General features: G+C 38.7%; 1 protein-coding gene across 6 annotated transcripts in view; it reads right to left on the reverse strand.

Moving 5' to 3' along the window:
- The window catches only part of MYO3A (myosin IIIA), a 102,042-nt gene that overhangs the window by 14,360 nt on the left and 66,810 nt on the right, over positions 1 to 20,872 (reverse strand). For 5 of the 6 annotated variants that reach the window (XM_048951001.1, XM_048950999.1, XM_048951003.1 and 2 more), the window contains 12 exons: positions 16,896 to 17,049; positions 15,750 to 15,838; positions 14,170 to 14,299; positions 13,876 to 14,046; positions 11,584 to 11,663; positions 10,910 to 10,987; positions 8,195 to 8,400; positions 6,193 to 6,304; positions 5,317 to 5,479; positions 4,589 to 4,675; positions 1,702 to 1,825; positions 37 to 1,003 (listed from right to left, as the gene is read on the reverse strand). In XM_048951001.1, coding sequence (XP_048806958.1) covers positions 37 to 1,003; positions 1,702 to 1,825; positions 4,589 to 4,675; positions 5,317 to 5,479; positions 6,193 to 6,304; positions 8,195 to 8,400; positions 10,910 to 10,987; positions 11,584 to 11,663; positions 13,876 to 14,046; positions 14,170 to 14,299; positions 15,750 to 15,838; positions 16,896 to 17,049 — 2,361 coding nt within the window. The remainder of the gene's footprint in view (positions 1 to 36; positions 1,004 to 1,701; positions 1,826 to 4,588; positions 4,676 to 5,316; positions 5,480 to 6,192; positions 6,305 to 8,194; positions 8,401 to 10,909; positions 10,988 to 11,583; positions 11,664 to 13,875; positions 14,047 to 14,169; positions 14,300 to 15,749; positions 15,839 to 16,895; positions 17,050 to 20,872) is intronic. The other variant, XM_048951004.1, reaches the window with a different exon arrangement.

Below are 20,872 nucleotides of genomic sequence, written 5' to 3' on the forward strand. Positions count from 1 at the left end.
AGCTTGTTACATATATTTCATTTATAAGCTTCTTACCTGCCGTGAAAAGGCTGCCAAATCACAAGTCTCTTTTTCAGATCCTCCCTTCTGTGTCTTAGAGCCCTCAGCCTCTTTCACAGTGCTTTCCTTATTTTTTTTTGTTTGGGGATCTTTATTTTGAATGTGTACTGCTTCTGTTGACTCCTTTGCAGTGTTCTCTTGACTTTTGCAAGGTAATTTCCCTTCTTTTCTGAGTTGTCCTCTCCTTCTGTAACCCCGGTAATTGCTCTGAATAACCACTGCTGCTTTCTCTTTGTCCTCTAAACTTTGTTGTTCTGCTTCAGTTTGCTTTTGTGAACCTCTTACAGACTCTTTTCTTACAATTCCTTTACATCCTGTAGGTATCATTTCTTGTTTTAGATCGTTTCTTTCCATATCCTTGTTGGTCTCAGGCTGGACCACAGCAGATTCTTGATTTTGCCCATCTGCGCTGAGCGTGTCTTGGTTAGCTTGCTCCTGCTGAGGACCAGGTTCAGCTGTGATTTTGACAGAAGCTTTGCTGGATGATTCCTTCGAGGATGCCTGTTCTTCACCTTCATCAGAATGCTCTACTGCAGGCCTCTGCTTCACAGAAGCTCTCTCTTTAGTAGATATTACCTTTTGCTCCTGTAAATTTCCTATGTCACCATTCCCAGTGTGCTCATTATCATCAACACCTTCTCCTTGAGTCTCCTCATTCTCTGCTTCTTCCAGTGTAACATCTTCAGCTGGCTGCAGCTGTGCTTCAAGATATTCCACAACAGATAATTCTTCCTCTGCTATTTTTTTGCGTTCTTCCTTTATTTTTTTACGGGCTCTGTAGCCCCTGTAATTGCTTTGAACAACGATAGCTGCTTCTTCTTCTGTTTTAGGAAGGGCACTCTTCACTCTAGCTGTACGTTCCTCATTTTCTTGAAGTTCTTTGTCCTTTTCCTTTTCACTAGAGGATGCTGCATTCTCAGTTTCTTTCTTTCTAAGAGATTCTCTAAATGGAATAGAGTTTGGGGGAAAATTACAGTTGAAGGAGATGAAAGATAATGACAGCTTTGCAGTTCCCTTTTGTGAACTACCATCGTGTAGCAAATGGCAATTTGGTAGATTGTAACATGGTGAAAATTCAGTGCATATAGCTAGAATTAGGGCCACAGTGTTCCTGCCCATTGTCTCCTGAGAAAGACTGTGGACTCCTTTACAGCTGTTCTCTATCTCTCCGGACCACTCTACAGTTGCTGAAATGCTGTCACTGAAAACAAGGCTGTGATGGCAAGTGCTCCACTTCAGACTGGGACTACCACCGTGTTGCAGGGATGTTTACAGTGTTGATTCACCTCCCCTTACTTTCTTTTGTCTGATCTGAGCAAGTCATCTAGGTTTCTGCTCGTCATCTCCTATGTTTATCAGACATTGACTTAAGACGAGAGCAGTTCCTTGCAGATGCCTACTTCCTGCTCTTTGAGCCTTTTCTTGCAATGAGCCCATTCCAAAAAGAGATTCATTTACAGGTTGTATTAACATTATAGTATCTCCTGGGCTTGAAAATACAAGAAAATTGCCTATGGACATTAAAAGAACTCAAAGTGAATATACATTACTATATATATCTCTAGAATAATTTGTTTCAGTACATCACATGCAGTTACTGAAAAGGGACACAGTGACATAAGAGACAGAAAATGTTACTACCTTCTCTTTTTGAAGCTCTTCCTCTCCTTATATCCCCTGTAGTGAGATTGAATTGTTGTTGCTGCTTTGTTCCTTTCATCAGTTAGTTCTTTTCTCTTCTTCCTGAGTAAGTATCCTCTGGCAACTGATAGTAAATCGTAATATAAACAACCTTAGGCAACAAACAATGGATACCTCCAAAATTTCAGACATACGGTAACAGTATTGAAGAAGTAAACCAACAGAAAAAGGGAGAAATAAGGAAACACAGACTGGGGTGGTAATTCTGGTTATGTTCAGCTGAAATTACTTTTTTTCAGAAAAACTGTTGAGATTTCAGAAAGCTGCAGCCGTTCTATGTGAAGATACAACCAAGGTTTTTCTCAGTATTTTGCTGGACTAAAGAAAATAAAGGAAGACATAGAAAGAAACATTGCTGCTGAGGTACCTCCAGAACCCCATGCTCTATGCTTCATGTACCTGCTTTGCCTACTTCAGGCAGTTGATGTGACTCCAAGTCCCTCATTTCCCAGCGAAATACCTGACTATCACAATATAGAGAATACCAGCCTTTCTTTTGGCAGAGACATGCAACTTTAATTCCTTAGGTAAACATTTACTTGATCAGAGAAAAATCTGAAAATGTTATAGCTCAGCAGTAAGAGTAGACCTAGCTCATAATCCTCTTCTCAGTACTTTGTGAGAGGTGCAAATTCAAGAGTCTCTGACATGCAGGCACCCTCACCATTATACCAGCTGGTAGTTTAAGGGCTGGGATTCCACTCCAGGTAAAGGTGACTGAAGTGAGGTGTGTGTATGAATGTGTTTACAATTGTCCTTTGTCTCCAAGCTCTCATTAAAGTCAATGCCTAGTCACTAGAGGCTTGATGCACTTGCTGGCATATGGCTATTGAGCGCCATCTGAAGTGCTTCAGGATGCCCACGGCATCCACATGGAGCTGGCATAAAGGACAAGGCAGATGGGGCTTTTTGGGAAGAGAAAAATGGGCGTGTCACATGAATTAAAGCTAGAGGCCAGAAGGGCCAACCTGAGACATCTCAAATATCTCTACCAAAGCATTTGGTGGTTTAGAAAAAATGAATCAAAATCTAGGTTCTGCTGACTATGAGGAATTTAGACATCTAGTCACTTTTAGGGTTCTACACTGAGGTGACACATTCAGAAACCGCATCCCGCTTGGGGTGTTGCTTCAAAAATTCCTGAACTTGCAAATCATTTCCCAATGGAAACTGGCACACTCTCCGCAGCGCTGTGATTTGGGCAGGCCTGCAGTTTGATGCGTTCAGCACAAATCTGCTAATCCTTGGCAAAAAAAGAACAAGATAGTGTTTTGTCCAAATGTTTCCATTGCACTCCAACTCTAAATGCAGCATCAAAACTGCAGTGATAGAGGATTCTGGTGATTTAACCATCCTGAGGAGATGGTAGATATGGGAGCTTACTTACTCCAGCTCTGCTGAGTGTTTTGCACTACAAGGAAAGGTCAGGCTCATTTAAGAATGGAAAAGGAGAATAAGTAGTCTGTTCTAGTGTGTTCATAAAACTTTATGCTAGGTTTTGTTTTTCTTTTCTTTAGTGTTCCCTCCTCACAATTTAGACTAGCTTGGGCTCCTCTAGATGCTATGAATCAGTGTAAGAAGCACTGTATGAAAGGCACATATATTACTTACTGATAACTGGATGTAAGTTAAAGGAACCAAAATAGTTACTGGAAATGGCACAATTGGTTTCATACTGCTACCTGACAAGGCTATCAAAAAGTGCAAATTATAAAGCACTTTGTATACTTCCCCAGTTTCTTGGACTTCCTGAGCAAATTCTCATTCTATTTCTATACAAAAAAAAAAGTCAATAGGAGATATTTAAAATATATCAAGTGACACTGTCAGTGGAAATGCCACATAAGCCAAGTATGCTCTCTTTAGACTTATGAATGTCTGACCTTTGAAGTTGGCTGAAACCTTTCTTTTGAGACAGTAGCTGTCTCAACACTGTTTTCAAACCAGAAGAGGAGTTTTGTATTGCTTTAAGAATAAATAGGAAAAAATTACTGTGAGAGGTAACATTGGCTCAGTGCCATTAACAGATGCATATGACAATGACTAAAACCAATACTAGAGTTGGTACATGCCCACAGAGGCATACTGGAGATAGTTTAGATCTAGATAGCTCGCTTACTGGCAACATTAGATTATATTTGGGGTTACCACCTTTGTAATTACTGAAGGTGCACTGCAGATTTGAGCCAATTTTTTTCAGACCTGTGCCTCTTTAGTTGTATAGACACTTATTTCAGAGCTGCCTAGACGACATCTGGCTTTGGGATGTCTCTGCAGGGACAGGGGAGAAAGAAATATAGGAAGGGAAAAAGATATAGCATACAACTAGGTGCAAGGTGATAACTGCTGCTGAAGAGAAATACTAGTTGGCTAGCTCAGATTGAGCCCTGGCAAAAAGAAGTCAGACATGAGTGCAAGTACAGGTTGTCGTCTTCTCAAACGTAACAACTATCACTGATACGTAACAAAACCTATTCCTAGCAGAACAGCATGAACACACACATTACATGCAGATCATGTCATACGGGGTTTCAGCAGCACCAGCTGCAATAATTAGATGTATCAGACTGGGAGTGAAAGGTCTTGCTATGGCATTTTGCCAGCCCACTTCATAGCTGTAGAACATGACTCTGCTGCTTTGAGGTACCAGTAGTGGAATACATCAATCTGCCTCAACCTCTGCAGATAGCTACATGATGGATAAATTATACCTCAGAAAGTGTAAATGAGCATAGTCAGTAGTGTGCTTAGGTCAGAGCAAAGAATCTGGATCAACGTATTTTGTTTGGGTAGAACATTAAAAACCAGGAAAGCAAACAATTCTTACTTGCTTGAAGTCTGATGATGTATTTTTCAATTTTTTGATTCTGTTTTGCATTCTGGTATTCTTTGCGAGCAACAAAACCCCTGTAAGCTGGAAAGAGATGTGAAAAAATCAAGAATCCATTAGGTACACAAAAGGGTTTAAGAATAAAATAAGTCTGGAAGGAATTACAGACTTCCATTAAAATATTTTTATAAAAATTTTGCAGGCTTTATCTTTCCAAAACCAGCAAACAAGCCTAAGCACTATGAACCTCCATTAAAATTACATTTTCTGGCGAGTTATGTTACTATGAATGAAATGAATACAAAACACAGGAGAATCAGAATGTACAGCAGGATGATGTATGAAATGTATTAAAAATTTCAGCTGATGTCTCCATCAACAGTGTAATTGGTCTTATTATCTGGGATGTTTAATCCATTATATTTTTATTATTATATTACACAACCTTGACAGAGCATGCTAGAATATTATTAATAACACTATCATTTACAGCATCACATCCTTCCACTTAAAAAATTGTCTTTAAAGGTAATATTGATAAATGCAACTTCAGTAAGAAGACCGTCATAAACTGTTCAGAAGAAATTTTTCTTCACAAGAGCAGAAATGAAGTATCAGACATTTTGTAAAATATAACAGTAAAACAGCAAAATCCATATCCAGCAAGCGCAGCTGCATACACGTGCTAACTTTAAGCAAATCTTCAAATGTTTTAAAGCTATTACCTGATTGTATTTTAATAGCGCTTTGTTCCCTTTGTTCCTTTATCTTTTTGTATCTCCTTGAGCCCAGCCATCCTCTGACATAAGCTTGAATCAATATAATCCTATCAACTGTCTCTTTGCGCATTAAATTCAGCTGTTCCACGTGATAGTATTTGAGAAATACCTTAAAAAGAGGAAGCAGACAGGCAGTGGTTTTAGTTACTATGGCTTACATAAACTGGCCCCCGCAGTCCTGGTATTCACTCAATCTACTTAGAATCTACAAGTTACAAGTTGGTGCCAGCAGACCTCTTACTTCTATTACCTAATAGATCATTTTTGTTAAAGAATCTTGTTTGTTGTAGTATTGTTTTACTTTACTCTCTCCTTCAACAAAGGTGATCCAAATCTGGAACTTTCAATGTCTTACTTCCAAGTTTAAATCTAAGGCATAGCTTATTAATTAAATTTATTTTATCAAGCATGAAGCTGATATGAGCTCCCACTGGCCAAAACCTTTTCTCCTCCCATTGTGAGTCTGGTTGCTCCAAGGAAGAAGAATAAGTGGATTCTTACTATCACGTTTTTAGAAATACAATACAAGCAGCATCATTGGTCACATTGTAAGGCAGACTGTGGCATCATTACAGTTGATCAGAATTTTAACACATTACTGGGTCAGGATTTCAGCCAGATACTAAGGAACAGTTCTGCAAAATATTTTTTGTTTGCTTTGGTTTTGTTTTAGTACCAGAAGAGACCAAGAACAACTCCAATCAAATGAGTAAAGAGATTGAGAAAACAAACTGCCTAGTAAATTAACAGTGACATGCTGCAATAATGCTGATTTGGTATATGTACTGTACATATAAAACAACAGCAAATACGAAAGGTTACTTTAGTTTTTCCAAGAACCCAGTTGTCAAGGTGGGCTTTTTCCAAGATGGCAGCACAAGTTTCTGGGCTGACTGGAGGATCATCATTTGTTTTGTAACAGATGAGATAATACCTAAAGACAAATAGATTATTCTTTATTCCATTAACAGCAAGCAGTATTTGCAAATATATCTAAACCATTCATTTACATTAATAAAAACAGTTCCATGAAAGAAAACATAGCACTGAAAAAAACGAAGAGTACACCAAGAAAACTGCTGTGATTTATACATAGCGCTGAGAAATTCAATTAAAAGCAGATAAGTGACATACTGCACACCCTGGAGGGATATTAATTCTATACCAACACTGGGAGGCTTTAAAAAGTGTGCAGCTCAAGCAGGGTTGTGTGCCAGTTCTTTGTTGCTCTGACTGCACTCTGTGAATTATTTCACTGGTAAAATAAAAGTATTTGTGAAGATCTTCTGTCTAAATTAGTCTCTGTCATAGCTAGAAATGTCATGAAGATTTCATATCTTAATTCTTGTTCTAGATCATCTACCTTTTAGAGGGCTAACATTATGTGAGATGCATCCCAGCTCTTGTTACTTCCTTGGATTGAAAATTACCCATACCATACAAATTCAGCTGGCAGGTAGAAGTGTACTTGCATGTTCCAGGACTTTTTAGAATGCCTCACTGCAAATTGAATTGTACTTATCTTGTTTTTGGTTGTTGTTTTTTTTTTTTTAATTCAGAAAAATTATGTTAATATACTATGTCTGCTTCCTGACACTGCATTCTATTTTTTTTTTCCTAGTTATTGAGCCTTCATATGCTAAGTATGGATTCTACCAGCTTTAGATGAAAGTAACAATTCCCACAGAGAATAATAAAAAAATGAGAGAATGCTTTTTCCTGCATTATCACTACCAATTCCTACTGTAAGTTTCAAATAATAATAATAATAAAAAACCAGGGAGATACGTACCTGTTAAAGATCTCTTTTTATGTAATACTGTATCAGCTATGCTTGAGACCTGCACAGCCTCACTGCCATCAGGGTCACGCTCTTTGGAGAGCTTCCTCATTGTGGTCACTGATTTTCTTTCCTTTACCAGAGCAGTACAGTTTTTGATAAAAAGTAGCAGCTAAAAGCCACAGCACATCTTGGTGCAGTGATGACTACTTTTTCCCACACTGCACTCTTCCAAGACTGTAATAGTTCCAGCAATACTTTTTCCAGAAACTATGCTATTAAAACATCACTTTGTCCTTCCTCTCTCTCCTTGTGCACCAGCAGCACTCCATGGCTAGCTCTCTTTTTCTAGGGCACTATTACTTTTAAGCACTTCTGTCTGAGTGTCTGTTGCTTGCTTTTTCCCAGTCTTGCTTTCCATTTCAGAAATCTAAGTTCTGATTGAGGCAAATATTCAGGGTCTTTATTTGCAAAAGAGGACTACAAGCTAAGTACTCAGAATTCATTTTTGGAGGCAGTGGGAGAAGAGAGTTAATTATCTAATTATATAAAATTATCATTATTCATTATTCTTCTTAACAAATGGTCAATACTTAGAAATTGTATTTTAAACAGAACTATGCACTTAATGAACTTCTCAGCCCTAAATGAGCAGTTCCAAATTATCATCAATCCCTGCCAAAAGCACATGTTGCACAGTGCTGTATGTCAGAAGCTGGAGGAATGGGGACAATTCTCCAAATTCTCCACTCCAATTTGAAGCATTAAACTCCTAACCCTCAAATCTCTGAGGAAAACTTTCAGATTATAAGCAAGTCAATTTCTACCCAATGCACAGGGAATCTGAAACAATCATCCTGAGATGCATAATCTTTCCCTACTCACAAATCTTGTCATTTATCTATTTTGTCATCCAGTCTGCAATCATCTTTGTAACAGAAAACATCTCTGTATTTTTTTAAACACCATGCCAAAGTCATGCTTATCAAACTCTGAGCAGCAATGACGCAAGAGAAAAAAAACACTTCTTCACATCCATATTACCGTTTTATGAAGTTAGCAAAGAGTATGCGGTGTGAATAACCCTGTCTTCGAATCCTTGCTGTCTCCAGAATTCCTGTGTAACGCAGCTGAACCAGCACTTTTTCTTTATCAAACTTGTTTGCCTGCCGGTCATTGTTTGGCTTGATGCACCGGACAAAATGAGGCTGGCCAACCACCATTTTGGATAACAAATCCATGAGTGAGTACTGAAAGAAAGGAACAAAATATCCAACGCTGGGATGCTTAGAAAACTTCCACGTAGTTCCATGCGTAGCTGAAATTTTATTTTATATGCTCAGAAACACGTGAAACACCATTCACATTTCAGTAAGAGGGAACTTCAACAGTAGATGAAGTAAATGGCCCACCAACAATTTCAGCTTCAAAAAGATCAGCATATGATTGAGGGCCACACTGACCCTCAACGGGTCTATCGTAGCCCATCCAGAGCATTCTTACTAAAATTGCAATAATTTATGGTACTGCCAATAACTGAACTCCTGCTTTGTTTTGGGAAGCAGCATTATCTTTAATCGCAGTTCTAAAAGCTGATCTGTTTCTTACAAGCTCCCTGATGACCAGTGCATGTAACAGCAGCTGGTGGGCTGGGTTGGCCACATTCAGATCAAGCTGTACATTTAGCAGAAACAAAGCACTGTTTGCTAGAGCATAAATGAATTCTACGTACAGCTGCAGAAGAGGGAAGAGTTAAATGAGGAATATTTCTAAAGACATCCCACTCATTCTCCTGAAAGGCACAAGTGCTTGACTGCACATTTTATGCCTAATGCTGAAGACAGGGAACAAATAAGTGTTTGGAGCAAGTGCATCAGGCTTGCTGTGTGCATCAGTGACTGAGCTATTAGTGACAGTGCGGCTGTTAAAGGTGTTAAATGCTGTCAGACCTGATGGAAGGGCAGTGTCCCTGGAAGCCTCTTCCCAGACACATCAGTCTAATACATGATAGAAACTCTCCTTGTGCTTCATTATTTTTCTTGGAATCTTGTTAGGTAACTGCAACCTGCGTTTGTTTCTCTTTTTGTTTCTTTGTTTCTTTGTTTTTAACCTATTGTCAACTATTTGAGGATCTTTATTCATCCAAAGAGAAAGTCTTAAGGACGGGAAGTGGAAGAGCAACAAGCCAGTAAACATCACCATCCCTGCATTAAATTGGAAGAAACTAAAGTCACCCCAGAAGAGGGGTTGCTTAATCTACTCTGATATAGCATGTCCTCTTTGTTGTATAGGCTGATGGTGACACTACAGCTCCCCTGCCGGGAGCAAAACTTTGAGAGGGGCAAAACTAAAAATGCACAAAATCAATCCCAAGTTGCATTTTTCCCACCTCACCAGGACGCCAGGCTAGCAGAGAGGGTGCTACTTGTAGCTCCTCATGCCAACTGAAAAAAACCTCGGTTTGTATTTCATAACATTGCTTTGTAGGAAGATCTTATTAAGACACAAATGAACAGGCTCATTCCTCAAGATTCAACCTGATTCCTCAGAAGAAGGCAGCCAGGATGTCGTGCAGTTCAGCAGTAGGTTAGGCACATGAAACTGGTGTAGCATGTCAAGAGCCATATGTTTCCTATTAAAATGTGCAACTCATTCTGGACAAATGCTGTACAATGCAGCAAAGTGCTTAATTAGCTTTATTACTAGTGTGGCAGTGAAACACAAACAAGTAGGACAGGCTAATGGATATGCTTTTTTCTACTCAGCCTGGGAGGCAGATGGTTTTCTCAGTCACCCAGGGATTTCTGCTTAAGAGCAAACCACTGATGAGCTGGGTTTTCATTTGAGAGCATTAGCTAGCATGATCTGACCAGGGATTTCCACTATAGAAAACAGTAAAAGAAAACTGCAAATATAATAACTCATCCTTGGCTTCTGTTGCTAGATTTGTCGGTAATGCACTGAATCACAGACATGAGCTTTGAAGTAGATTCGATACATCTTTCCATCCAGAATATTAACATACCATCCAGCTTTGAACCACCATGATACCTCGACTTGAATAATCCTTGGTAGACCAAAAAGCTGTGTAATTGTGTTTACTAACAAAGAGATCCTGCATCTTACTGTTCTCTGTCTCAGACATAAACGAACTCTTACAGGTCATAGACATTACCAGAGCCACGTTTACATTTCTGCTGGGAGATAGGAGTTATGAGGAGTTGGAGCCTCAGAGCTGTGCTCCAGTCAGCCAACTCTGTGCATGATTTTGGAGGAAAGAATGTCCTTCACAGGTATTTTCTATGTCAGAATCAGCAGCACAGCCACTGCTTGAGAAAGTAAAAAGCACTGCTGAAGAAGCCAAAAGGACGGACCCCAAATAGCCTCTGTGACCATCAAAATCTTCCTCTGTACCTCCTGTTCCAAATTAGCTTTGCCCTTTTACTTCTTAAGATCTTAGGGAAATGCTATGCAACTAGTCTTCTCTTATGTCCCTTAGGAAAAAGCAGGCAGATGAAAGACGATTCATACAGAGAAGCGTCATGACAGAAATACGGCTGTGTATTTGAGTAATATTAGATGGAACATCACAGTCTCCTTTAGATATTTGTACTGCACAAACTGCTGTGCCCTATATGCATGTCACATACTCTAAATTGACCATTTTTGACTCTAAGATAACAAGTGTATTTCAAAAGCTGAAAGAATGAATACTTAATCTACTCTAAAAAAAAAGGTGAAAAACATCTGATATCTTACTCTGAAATAAGAAGCGACTGTTTGTGTTTTCATACTGGTTGTCTCTCTTGGATGATGTCCAGTATCTCCTGATTCATTCTGTATAGATGAAGAAAGAAAATACACTTCTTATCTATGTTGAGCCTACAGTGCCCTTTCCAAAGCCTCAACCAACCACTTCTTTGAGAACATCAATTTAAAAAAAAAATACTAAAAACTGGAAAAATTACTGTATGATCACTAGCACAAAGTAGTTACACCAATACAATACATTACTTTGCTGCACAATACACAAACATTCACACACAGAGGACACAGTCTGAGAGCAGAACATCTAAATAACTGCCACAAATACCTTGACAATGTCTGAGAACCTGTTATTGTGGACCACTGCTATTGTGGTCATTCTCTATGGAACATGACCACATTTCACACCAAATTACTAATTTTTATTTTTATTTTTTTCTGAAGCTTTTATAAAACTATAGCGAGAAAGAAGGGAATGTTAGTTTTTTTACCTCACGGAAGGAATATGAATTGCACAACACAAAGATATCCAGCTAAACAGAAAAGAAAACAGGAGAGGGAGAAAAACCATCGAAGGGGTTACTTGCTTACTTTTAGTACCAATAACAGTATTGACTTTGTAGTTTAATTTAAGATTCAGTGAGGAATCGTGATATCAGCTTTCTTACCTTTGTGCGACTGATTGATTTCTGGGGGGTCCACATCTGGTAACTGATTGTAGTTTTGCTTTTACTGTGTGCCAGGTTACCTATGGGAAGATCAAAGAATGCAACCTACCAAAATGCTTAGATCTCATCTAAACTGAAAAATATGTTGAACCACCTTATTCAGTATAACCATATGATTATAAAAGACATTGACTTTTTCTGTGTATGCTATCATTTCTCTTTGCACCCTTGAGATGGAACAAGCTCTGAAGAAATTGCAGGAAGATGGAACAGGACTGAATTTTCTGCCTTCAGCATTTATATCACCTACTAGAGCAAAAAAAATAGAACGCTGTAGAAGGTGAAAAAGATATATCTTATAGTACCCATGAGCTTTTACCCTGAGGAGGTTATTTTGCTATCCTAGTTCTAAGGCTACATATATAAGATAAAATTATATGCCAGCATCTTTCTCTAGCTCTGAGGTCAGATGACATGGCATGACTCAAGTCTATATAGCTAAACTCGATACTTCTCCACTCTTGTACTCCACTGGTAAAAATACATTTGCATCCCCCCCACAGAGCTTGCTAGAAACCTTTGCTAATTTGTACTTTCTTGTGAAGTGTGCCTGGGTATTCCTGGGAGAATGCTAGCTGACACTGATCAAAACTGTCCCAGGGTGACACAGTAGCAATTAATCATAATGGACAATCTTGTGGCAGTGTTTTGACTATTGTCTGATGGCCCTGTTTTGCTTATTATTACAGACATAGTCTTAAGACTGCAACCTTGGAATTCTTAGCCAAAAACTACCCTTATTACAATGACTTAAAGGAAAAGGTTCATAGGAGTGGTTTATATAGACACTGACTTTCTAAAGAAACAGTAAAAATACTACTGGACTTCACACCATGTTGCCTTATGTTGATAAATCCCACCCACTGCTGTACGCTGCCATTGCTTCTGCTATTAATATAACACCTGTGAAATCTCACTACACACTGTGAGAACCTACAATCTCTCTGTGCTCAGCTACTGTAAGTAAGAGAAGGATAAGAGTAACATAAAAGTTGGATAAAAAGCTGCAACTATATGGTATGCCCAGTTAATGCATCACGGATTATGTGATGGTATCAAGTGCAAAAATCCCCTGTGCTTAGCTAAATATCACTGGGTAGAAAGGAAAGAGAGATTACTCTCATCTAACGTTGGCTATCTAGAAGTGAGGTGTCTACCAGATCTCCACTGCATTCAGTGAAGACAGGGACCTTCAGAAGAGATTTATCTCATCCTAAGAGAAACACTGAAGATGGATAGGATCGGTTGGACTCTGGTTATACCTCAGTGTTTCCACTGACTCTATGTGAATGACTTAGACTGGAAAACTAACTTTTAGTTGGTTAGAGCTGGATTGTTTAGGTCAGTTTCAAAAGGCACAACATTTGATTTTGATTAACAAGAAAACTAAAATAATATTCAAAATCATTATTGCAAAACATTACAAAAGTTCTTGTAGCATTTGGGCCCTGACCTTGGCTCTACCGAAATTATAGTTTAACATCTTAGCAGATGTAAGTAATGTTCAGAGAAGGACACTGTGCTCTGTGCTTTCCCAATAATACTGACCTAAAATAGACTTTCAAGACTAAATTTTGCATTCCACCAGCAAAGTTTCCTTCATGAGTAACAGGAGCTTTGCCAAAGCCCTAGCTTCTGTAAGTTATGATAACACTTTGGAGAAATTTCCATTAGGCTCTTTCAATTTAGTTTTCTTGTTCTTCTATGCAGTGGTACAAGAAAGTACTGTTGTAAAATACTTATTGTACAGCATCAGTACCCTCACACAGGGAGAAATATACACAATAATAAGTAACCCCTGCCTGTATATAATACACATAACAGCAGTTACCCAGTAAATTCATGGTAAACTTAAAGACAAGACAAAAATGATGCTTGACACCTAGATTTTCTGGTTGTAAGGATAAGAAGACTTACCTACGATCAAAAAAGACAAGTAAGACACTGTACAAAGGACATAATTCAACTAAGGTGCAACTTTACTTAGAAGTAATGTCTGTAGAGCCAGTTACATTCCTACAACCCCTTGTAAACTCTCTGAGGAAAAGTTCACTATTAGGACCTCAACAGTTAACTATTATAATGGACTAAGACTGGGGAAACAGTGTCTCCTCTTTCTTTGCAGCAGAGGTTAGGAACCCATCTGGGTTCTCTACTACTTTCAAAAAAAAACTGCATGAGACAAAACAGACAACTTACATATGCCCTGTCCAAAAAAGGCCAGTGACTTACCTGATCCTTTTTGTTCAGTCCTCAACTCAAGAGATGTACTCCACTCCCTGTCCCGAGCCCCTAACCTGAAGAGGCGACCCTGAAAGAAGCCTCTACCACTTCCTTCGCACTTGACCAGACCAGTCCCTCCCCTGCAGCTTGAGATGGCAGGGGCTCCATTCTGTATAGATTCTAGGGTTGGAAAGTTAAGCCACAAAGTGTATAATGTCATAAATAAATGGTCATATGAAATCCAGCTGTGGTCAGCATGAAGGCTAGAGAAGGACAGTAGGAAGATTACCACAATAGCAATACCTGTTTTTGTAAGAGGATGCATTACCAACTGTCGTATCAGATTGTTTTCAGATGATCGCAGAAGCAGCACAATATCAGCTGGCAGAGTATCTCTATTTTTGGCCAGGAATCCACTTGCATTATACAGAACCTGTTTAAAAAGTGCATTTATGCATCTTCCGGGCTTTTGAAAAGTAGTTGTAAATTCAACCACTCTGGCATGTGGCTTGTAATATATTAAGAGACATTAATTTTTCAGCCATGAGGTTTGCTCTTGCTCACAGTCTTTCTTTTGATGACAGACAGTTTTAACTTTTCAATATTGAGAGCCATTATGATGCAGATTACTAAAAGCAAATCTATTACTCCAGAGTACCTGGAGACACTCTTATGCCCTCATGCAGGGAATACTAGTTTTAATCAGTGTGGATTTAGCAGTAGAATAACTGTATTGTAGCCATCCTTTACACTAGTACAGGTGTAAATACACAACAAGCAGTGAACTTGCTTTCAGCCCTGTTGCATAGGGTTACCCATATTGTGCAGTCTTTCTGTCCCATTCATACTGGGCCCAGGACTTGCCCTCTTCCTAGAGAACCCTGCATTAACTACAAAGGAAGTTTTCAAAGTAACAAGCTGCACGTGAGATCTCTACAAACAAATCCAGGCATGGGATATCTAACTCAATATGTACCTCCAGAACTCTATCTGTCAATGACTCACAGGAAAACCAGGCCAAAGGGTGGCAAAAGCTGGCCAGGAAGTGGAGGAATCAGGAATGGTACAGGCAGAGCTGACTCCCCACTCCTCAGCAGTGAGATAACTAATGCTCATTAAACATACATAATTTAGCAGATTAATTTCAGAGGTGTCACCACAGGACTGTGTTATACAAGGGGAAAGCAATCTTTCATTAGCTGACGGGAAATGTGGGTGCAGTGCTCGTTCCAGACCAGCTGCTCCTGTTCTGCACAGGCACAACAAAGTTTCCCATGTGAGACAGCAATGCTTACTCTGTACCCTTGAAAAGAGCTCAAAAGGAAGTGTGAGCTCCTGCTTCCACAAGGTTCAGCTGACCAGCAGCATCTTGCCTTAGCCCATCAGCGACTCTTCCTGAGTTTGCAAAGACATGTTCAGCAAGTCACCTTGTAGAGCAGGGCAAGATGATGCTCATTAAATAAAGCAGAAAGCATGGCCTTTGCTATCTGGCTAATGAAAGCACAGAACTAAGTAGTAAGGCTGATGGGGTGAAGGAAATACCAAAAGGGAGAAGGAATGGAGCTGGAGCCCATTTTGAAGCAGCAGGAACAAGTATAGCAGATTTAGAGGAGCACCAGGTTGCATTACTGAATGTTGACTTTTTGGTTCTGCTGTAATACAGTCACTTCCTTTAATGGATGACATTGAAAAACACACATTCACTATTGATTTTATGTTACTTTTTTTTTTGTGACGAAAAATACATTTTTTACTTTTGAGGTATAGTATTTCCATGTCAGACCTGAATAAAAAAAGATTAAGAACCAACCCAGGTGACCTCTGTGATTTCCTTCCAGACCTACTGTTCCACAATCCCCAACAAATATCAATAGGTCTCTTACCTTTCCTGCATAATGATAAATCCCAAATGTTAAATCTACTCTTTTGGGTCTCCAAAAATACTTTGACTTCAAATTATCCTCAAATTTTTCTAGAAGGAAACACATTATTGGAGTTACTTAATTGTCTTCTGAATCTGCATCCATCTAAAGATATTTCTTGACTTCTCAGACAATACAGTGGCATAAAACATGCTGATGTTTTAAGGAGAAAGAAAGTATAATGGTCTTGTAATAAAAGACACTCTGTGGAGAATATGGGAACTCTTGAATCAGTTATTTTCTTCGTACCATTTTTTTTAATTTTTTTTTCACCTCAGAAAGTCATTTGTATTTCTAAGCGTTTGATCTTCATATACAAAACAGTATATGAACAGAGAGGTGAGGAAACATTTACCTGTTGGTTGGGGGGGCTCTGTACTGGAAACTATATAAGATTAGAAAAACAATGAGCTTATATAAATGCTTATTATGGATATTGTTACTAGGTTTTGTGTTCAGGCGTTGGTTAAAACCTTCATCTGACACTGTGCACATTCAAAAATCATTAAAACATTAATGATTTCTGCTCAGAAACCTCACTGAAATGCTGAAATTAACTGTGAGCACTCAGTAGCACTGAAATATTCAGGATCCGAATCACAATAAATTTGGATGTTTTAATTTTAATTTCCAAAATAAACGGAATTGGAAACACAATTTGCAGAAAGGCACCAAAGCAAGGTTTGCAGCCTTTACCCTTAAGGAATACCAAAAGTCTTGTTCAGATATGGTTCATGTTAATTTCCAGAACATTTTGGAATTCTGAGTGTAACTCAGCTTTGAAAACAGTGTTCTTGGCATATGAACCTAGAGGTTTAAATCAGTTCGACCTTTATCTTTTAAGAACAATAACTAAAAAAATCCTGAAGGTGGAAGAACTCAAAACCTGGCTTAACAACTTAGGTTCCTTTGTACTCCTAACATTTCTTCTATCAACTTCAAAGATGTATCCAGCATTGCATGCATGCCTCACTGAAATATACTGTGACACTGGAATGTGGACTCACTGAAAACAACAGCTAGCACATATACCCTGAACTAGATAAAGCAAACAAAAACGTAACAGGGAGATACCCTGCAAAATTACAAAACAAACCATACACCTACCTACAAGTGTCTGATCTGTTGCTTGTGGGAATCGACTTTCTTCATCAAGCAGGGATAATAAGCCCATTGGTTTCTGCAAGAACATATCTAAGAGCGGCCTGTTGTCCTCATATTCTATAACTCTTGCATCAACACCTTCATACAGGTACTCATTCTGTAACAAACAACAGAAGGCACATTATATTTATCTATACAGAACCAGCTCAGAAAATAATTCATGAACTGTCAATTATAGGAAACTAAAACTACATGGAATGAGTATGCTGAGATGCTAAAGACATGAAGGGATGTATCACACTGCCAAGCTACAGATTTTGATTTGCCATTGGACATTTAAGTGATTCCTATGGCATTTTTGCAAAAGTGACTGGAGATAAGAGATGCCTCAAGTGTTTGATTCCCATCTTCAAACATATGGAAAAGTTCTCACACTGGGAAGTATGGTGCAAACACTTTCTAAAAATTACATAAATAGTGTCAGATTGGCCTCTACTTTTATTTTTTTGGTTCCTTTTAAGAAATGACAGAAAGGTTTAAGAATTATTAATAAACAACAAAGGAGCCAATTCTTTTTTCTTTGCAGAAGACTATGGATATCCTTAACTTTCCACAAGACTGAGAATAACCTAGTAACAAAAGCTGTATCCACAGGGTGCTGCAATGATTTTTTCTCAAAAATTATTTAAATTCTAGCTGGCCAATAAAAGAATGACCTTCTTTAATCCTCCAGCATGGCAGAGGACAGGCACAGATTTATCAAGAGAAAGATGCTCTAGGGACCCTTCCATTATTTTTGTCTTCATTACATAATGCAGTATATGAGGGAACATAGTGCGCTTATATATACCAAGGCTGCCTTCAGACCCATGCAGACTGCTCCATACACTATGAAACACATAATTAAGCCTTTTGAGCTACTCTAAAAATAATTTCCCTTCCAAATAATAGGACTTTATAAAAGTGTTATATTAATTTATGATGTAATGTCACAGTTGGGCTACCCTGAATTCACTGTAAATTGAGTGTCACAAACATGAATGATGGCTAATATTAATGAGTTCAAAGACCTTTAGTCCCAAAGCCTTTCCTTATGTGTCATTTACTTGAGTTTGAATGACAGTCAGGGGTGAGTGAAGAAAGCAACACAGTGAGGATTTCAAATAACAATTAACTGCCATATACAACAGAAAAGCACACATTATTAGACTTCATACCTCTAAGCAAGAGAGAAACTGCAAAGTGACAAAAAAAATCACTAACACTGTCTTGGAAATACAGAATCACAGAGTCACAGAATGGCCAGGGTTGGAAGGGACCTGAAGGACCATGAATCTCCAATTCCCTGCCACAGGCAGGGCCACCAGCCTCCCCATTTAATACTAGACCAGGCTGCCCAGAGCCCATCCAACATGGCCCTGATCACCTCCAGGGACGGGGCATCCACAACCTCTCTGGGCAGCCTGTTCCAGCACCTCACCATTCTCATAGTAAAGAACTTTCCCCTAACATCCAACCTAAATTTTCCCTCCCTCAACTTAGAACTATTTCCCCTTGTTCTGCTGTTATCTAGCCTTTCAAAGAGTTGATTCCCCTCCTGTTTGTAGGCTCCCTTTAGGTACTGAAAGGCTGACCAAAATAAATATCTGCTGATCCATTTGAAAGAGAAGACAATACACAACTAAACTTTTCTAGTATCCAGTTTGATCTAATTTCTCAGGACACTCTTAAGTCCAAGGATAGGTTATAGTAGGGTCTGTTCACCCATGTGAAAGTGTAAGGAGTACGAATCTCTTCTACAGTCCCACATGGTCTCTGTCTCTCAGGCACATAATATTAACTTCATCCTTGTCTACCCTGGTGTAGTGGACAGGTGGAGGTTTGATTTTCATTTTAATCAATGACCTGAGTAGCACAAGAAGACAGGACAACAATAAATGTATCACTGATATAGGCATGAAGTTAATTATATACATGTAGGTGCTAGTGGCAGGAAGGGAATGACTCTGTGTTATCTCCCAAAGATTACATCGGGGTAGGGGCAGCTTAACCAAGGGCTATGGCTGTACTGACACACAGCTGTTATGCTCATGAAACCAGCTGTTACGGCTCAGGGTAAGTACAAGTGCTCAGGTAAGGTACCAAGACTACTTTCACCAAGGGGGAAAAGGTAAAATATTGTGGAAGATATTACTTTGGATGATCTATCAGAAAAGTGTTTTGGTGATGCTCAGACAACCTCAAAGAAGATCTCAGAGACAAAACATCTAATGATTAACTTTTCCCTACTTGAAATGTTTGTGAGAGAGGCTGATTAGGAGAGCTGATAGAAAAGGAACTTTGTAATAGCCATTCTGCTCCACCATAATGGCAACATCTGCTCCCCCTCCCTGTACTGCCAACACAAAGTGCCTGACCTTCAAGGCATTCACTCGGTGTATATGATCCCTCAGTGTTTAGCACTTGTATCCTAAGAACTGAATGGGATGTTAGTGCTGACAGCTTCTGTAATGCTGCTGTCTCCCCAGTAGGATATGGAGCAAGTTCACTTCATCACTTCCCATGAGCTCCTGGAGGACGGCTGATAACCAAGCCTTCTAGGCAACAGTATGACAGATAGCTTAGAATTAAGAGATACCATATTACATTTTCTTATGCAATTGCTGGTCCTCGGCCATATTATTGAGATACAAACAGCAAGGAGAAAAGCTTTCATGATGTACATCATGAAATTGTAATTAAATATATCTTATTTGAATTAATAAGCTGAATCAGCTACAGGATGTTGTAATCTCCCCACAGTATTTTATAACTAGAAGGCTCCTTAAAATATCAGCTGCTCATTGAAATTCTAAAGCATAATCCACTAGACAGTACTCCTATAGATGGAATGTCAAAAGGAATGACTGAGTTGCACTTATACCTGGGCTCCAATCTCATCTCACTATTTTATGGCGTCTCTTCTGTGATCAAAACTAGGTATTATTACCTTGTGTAGTCTGGTTTCATTTACCAACAGAAGAATTATTAAATGCATTAGGAAATTATCTTCATGCTTAATAAAAATGTAATGTCATTTTTTCCTGAGAATGTGGCATGATGATGCTTTGGTTTAAACAGCAGCACCAGGGAGTTATTCACGATAAACGTTTCCAGCTTAGAGTAGAAGATCAATTTGTTACACAAATGTAAAATAAACATTGCATACTTATAAAATGCAAAAAGTAGTGTCCTTCTAAGTGGCAATAAATTTACCACTTTCCAATATATTGAAGGTATTTCACATTACAATGTTTACTTTATGGAAGCATAACAAGTGAGAAAGAAATGGGAAAGCTGTCTTCCTGGAAAAAGTTACCTGCAGAACATGTGAGAGAAACACCTTGAAGGACAGGACAGCCAACATACTGAAAAATGAGGCATTACTTTTGGAGCAGGTCTCATATATAATGATATAATGGAAAAGAATATTAAAAACGAATAAAATCACATTAGGGGTACTACAGTGACACTAAACACTACAGAAAACATTCAATAAAAAGGATTTCTCAATACTGTGCAATTGTCTTCATAAATGTCAATCCTGTAGAAAATTTTCAGCATCACTTGGTGCAAAAAACTAAAGGAGAAATAGTCAGGAGTTATTATAAGTCTGTGGTCACCCACAGGGAAAAAACAAAATCTTCCTTAGGAAAATTAGAGGCAATTCTTCCTTACACCCTACCCAGGCTTCTCTTATTTACTGTATCAATGCAGCAAGACTAACAAAAAATGATACAGGAGCAGTAAGGCCAATTTTTCTTAGATCAGTAGACAGGAGTGGTACAATCCATTGTGTTTTGGTCTACAGTTTTGTGCCCACACCTGTTTTTGGGCTACTTATGTCACTCCAGTAAATGTTATATAGGACATTATGACATTATTCATTCATTCTTTTCAGGCAATTTCAATGAGGGTGCTAGTTCCTAAAAGGCTGGGGG

The sequence above is a fragment of the Lagopus muta genome, chromosome 7, assembly GCF_023343835.1.
Source record: "Lagopus muta isolate bLagMut1 chromosome 7, bLagMut1 primary, whole genome shotgun sequence".
NCBI classification, from domain to species: Eukaryota; Metazoa; Chordata; class Aves; order Galliformes; family Phasianidae; genus Lagopus; species Lagopus muta.